Genomic DNA, 4,900 nt, shown 5'->3' on the forward strand with positions numbered 1-4,900 from the left:
TAAAAACATATTCTTAAAAAATCCACACTCACCTTCTGGAAGTTAGACAATTTTGCATATAATCATGTCGTGTTTCTTTATAAATTACTCGTGCCGGCCGACGTTGTACATACACATTTGAGGGATTTGTATAAAAACTGTGGGCTTTGTATTGATTGAAAATTATTATTTCAATTATAACTCTTACCACTATTGGTATAAGAATTCATTTTACGTCTTAGTTACGTGAAGGCTCATAAGAACTCATACGTTGGTACTCGAACGTAGAATTTACCGTTATTATGACCCACTAACAGCATCCTATCTCAGTGTTTACCGCAAGATCGCCACGCGCGAACGCTATAATGTTTTTCGAGAGTTTAGTTTTAAACATATCAGTGCTCAGTGTTCTTATTATTGCATTATCATTTGACTATGTTACCAAATTCTTCAGCTACTGGTACGTTCGACACATTTCGTACAAAACGCCAATCCCACTATTCGGAAGCGATTACCACCGGGTGCTAGGAATCCGGAACACGTCCGATGAAGTAACTAAGTTATACTCGGGTTATGCGAAAGAAAAGTACGTCGGTTGCATCAAAAGTCGTATACCAGATTTGATTGTAAAAGATCCAAATTCAATAAAGAAGATTCTGTCGACGGATTTCTCGAATTTCCATTGCCGAGGCTACGGACTGGACGGATCTCAGGATGTTTGTATTCGAAACAATTTGTTTTACTCCGAAGGTGAAAAGTGGACTCTATTACGTGGAAGAATGGAGCTATTATTGAACAACATGAATCTCGATATCCAAGACAGCTTACATGAATGTTTGTCAGGAACCAATGGAGATACAAACGTTCAACAATTATTGTCTGAAATATTGGATGTTGTGTTTAAAGATTTGCTCATCGATAATAAATTAGATGGGTCTCTCGTAAGGAACACGAGGGAATTATTACAAAAGAGAACCTTGTTTGACAGGCTTAAGAGCTATTTAAAAGACGTATTACCTTCAGTCTATGTGATGTTTGGATTAAACGTTTTATCGGAGCAATACTTTAGCAAATTTACTCAGGTTCTTGAAGAATCAAAGTTGATGAAAGATATTAAAAAGACAGAGTCTATTTTCCAGGATGAAAATGATATTGCAAAAAGATATAAACTATCTGAATACGATCTAATTACCTCATATTTAACTCTTTTTATTGGAGAAGGATATATTCCCTGCCACCACGTCTTAACGGCACTTTTATATGAATTAGGAAAAAATCCGGAATTGCAGGAAAATGCAAGAAAGTGTATTAACAATCGAACTGAAGGAGACTGTTTAAGTCAAACCATTAAAGAAGTTTTACGTTTCTATCCTCCTTACTCAGTAATTACAAGAAAATGTGTTAAAACATATCAGTTTCCTGATAAAGATCTTGCTATAGATAAAGGGATTACAATTACAATACCAGTGGAGTTAATTCAAAGAGATGAAACACATTACAAAGATGCAAATAATTTTAATCCGAATCGCTTTGAAACGAGCAGTGACTTGTCTGATAATAGTTATTTGCCTTTTGGCGCGGGTCCTAGAAAATGCGTTGGTAAGTTTAATATTTTTCTGACTGAATTAATAAAAAAATTAAATTATTTGGAGCATTATTTACGAAAACAAGCCATGACTGGGTTTTATCATAAAGAAGGTTGCTTAATAGTGTTATAAATATTGTTAATTTGGTAGACAATATTATATATTTTTTTATTTGCAGGTGAGCAACTCGCGTTGCGTATCATTGACGTTGTTGCCACCGTCATTCTGAAGACTTTCCATATAATACCGTGTGGAACGCTCCCAGATCTAACAATCACAGATTATAATTTTAAAAGATTAATTGATAATGACGTTTGGTTGAGATTTAAGCCAATTTCATAGACTGAATTTAAACAAAGTATTTTTTAATTAATAATAATTATTTTTGTAACATAGATACTGTATTAATTGGGTTATAAGGGAATATATTGTACTCACATTAAATAAAATATTTATTTTTATTTTCTTTAAATATTTAATTATAATATTATTTCTGTTATAATAGTTTTAACGTCATTATAATTTTATGTCTTAATACCGCACGGCGTACCGCTTGAAGTGTGAAAGTCGAAGGTTTGATCTTGAACTCTTGGTTATACATTACCAACTTGCAATAATAGTATCATAGCCTTGGAAATGTTATTTGAAGATTTCTGTAATGAAATAAGCTATATTATATTTCTACTAATATTATACATGTGAAAATTTCAATCACACAAAAACCGATTTGGATGAAATTTGGCACAAGACAGTTTATAATCTGGATAGTTTTTATCCCCTAAACGAAATGATTTATCGACGGGCATTAATTTATGTTAATCACTTATTAATACTATATATACCTATTATATAATACTATCCTACTAATATTATAAACTTTTGCAATTGTTAAACTACATTTTATAGAATGATTAAAAATAGTTATAGTAGGTAGTATTATATACAGTAGGTATGTATTTCTTATTTCAATAGTTACAGGCTGATAACAAATATTTCAGCATTGGCGTTGATTTAGAGATGTAAGGTGCAACACCAATTCCTCTTAGAAATAGGAGAAGTAAATATGTATAGCATCCTACCGATGTCTGTATGGTTAAATGGTTCTTGCAAAACCTGCTTAAAATGTTAGTTATTTAAAATCGCAACAACTCTCATGGAAAAAATAAATATATATGTATAAATATTTTACCGGCTTGAAAAATATATAATTTATAGTTTAATTTATTGTTAGAGTTGTTACATTACGGAATAAAAAATATATATCATATTCATAGGAGAATATATTTTGCGGTACATTTTGATAATGGAGTCTGTCTGTGATCCAAATACCGTAGGCTCACCATAATTTGTTTAAGGCAATCCCGGATTGAGATTGCGGGATAGGGAAGGCACGATATTGAGGATTTGTCGACATGTTATCCCCTGATTCTTCGATAAATATATTCTAATATATACCTATATGTATATAAATATCGATTTTGTAATCAGACGAATATGTATAACTCACTATGGGCAATGTCTAAGAACTAACTTCCGGATGCGTTGGAGACTGAGTTTGAAATTTTAAATATAGTTAAGGATTTGATAAAAATGTAAGAAAATGAGGGATATCATATATATATTTATATCCTGTGTTAATCCAGTATGTATATATAATTTTCTTGACTGCCTCGTTGGTCTTGGGCCGCAAGCCTTGAGGTTCTGCACGTAAAGCCGTTGGTCCTGCGCCTGAACTCTTTCTGGTCATGTCGGTTTGACATCAAATCGGATTAAGCGAGTAAGCGAGTTAGTTGAGTATGAGTTGAGTTGAGGACATATTATGGTGCACACGCTTGTGCACCATAATATGTCCTGCCCAGTTGGCTAATCGCTCTTGAGTTTGGCCGCCGTGTCCGAAATCGGTTTGGAGGACATTATATGTAATAATAATTCTTTAAAAACATGTTATTTCTTAATTAGTGATAAAATATAAGCTTACGAGAATACTATATGCCATTACCTTCAATTTCGACATTATTATAAAAACATATTAAACATAATAATAATAAACACATGAAAACTTAGTAGTGCTTGCCCATACTTGAACCAATCGTCGGTAAGATTCACGTGTTCTAGCCACTGAGCCATCTCGGCCTTATGGTCGAATGATTTGCGTTTTTATTGCGGTCAAGCACCTCTAAACTATTCCAGACCTTATCTTATATTAACAATGTTACTTTCTTCTTAATGGTAAAGAAAAACATCGCGATGTAACTGGTTTATCTCGTATTTCAGAAACACATAAATTTGCGAACCTATTTGATCACGTGACTTTTGGTCAGCTAAGAGTGAATTGTTGGCGCGGTTTTTAGGTGATAAAGCACATCTCGAGATCCCGTTTTTCAGTCTTAGCTGAGCTAAAGAAAAAGTTATAGTGGTTCTTCTATTTCAACTTTTCAAATGTTTTAAATTACTATATTTAGGAATATGTATAAAAATAGTTTCGTGTCTAGTCTCTCTCCAGTTGTGTTAGAATACTGACTTGGAGATTAAATGAATAGAGAGTCCTACTAATTATGTCTGTAGACATACCGCACACTTTAATAACGGTGGTGAAAGTTAGCCTTCATATCGACCATGACCAAAATTCGATCACGAAGTCATAATATTATTTATTAAGAGAATTATGTTAAATAATTATTTATTAGCAACTCCCGTCACAATTTGTTTTATTAACTTATCCTTAAGCACTCAACACTATGGTTTTCATATGGAAAAAACGAGAATTCTGTGATTTATTATTACACTCTTCCCAGCCCACAACTTCCGCCACTGTTCTGGATCCATGACGGATGACATGTCGAACAAACTGTATACATTATTTTTTTCCTTCATAGCATACCAATTTCTTGTTGACGAATCACCTTTCCACGCACTTTTGTAAGCTTATATTATAACTTTATGAAATGTTATTGTTTTTATGCTTTAGAATTTATTCACGCATATTATTTATTCGGTGATTTTAAAACAGACATAAGTCTCACAGGGTTGATTTCAACTTTATACCAATAAGGTCGATTTTAGGCGGTTTTTCCTATATATTTTTGCTAACGTAGATCTCATGTTTAAACATAATTTTAATTACTTGGCCGAGCAGTATTGCCTTTATTTAATTATGTCGATACATGTATATTTTAAATTTACTTTACAAGAGTTTTAGTTATATCAAATTCATTATTGTGTTTTGGGTGTTTGTTCTATGACGACATTCCTGTTCGAACAGTTGAACAGATTTTGATAAAATATGGAATAGAAGTACAACAAAACACTAGTTTAAAAATAAAAAGGAGTATGTA

At 32.5% G+C, this 4,900-nt stretch overlaps 1 protein-coding gene across 1 annotated transcript; it reads left to right on the forward strand.

The window, feature by feature from the left end:
• Positions 1-323: 323 nt before the first annotated feature.
• LOC126771306 (cytochrome P450 6B1-like) lies at positions 324-2,100 on the forward strand. Its single transcript, XM_050491130.1, has 2 exons — positions 324-1,578; positions 1,744-2,100. Exons 1-2 carry the CDS (start codon positions 345-347, stop codon positions 1,905-1,907), a joined length of 1,398 nt encoding a protein of 465 aa, XP_050347087.1. The 5' UTR covers positions 324-344; the 3' UTR covers positions 1,908-2,100.
• The last annotated feature ends 2,800 nt before the right edge of the window (positions 2,101-4,900 follow it).

This window comes from Nymphalis io, chromosome 10 (assembly GCF_905147045.1).
Source record: "Nymphalis io chromosome 10, ilAglIoxx1.1, whole genome shotgun sequence".
NCBI lineage: Eukaryota > Metazoa > Arthropoda > Insecta > Lepidoptera > Nymphalidae > Nymphalis > Nymphalis io.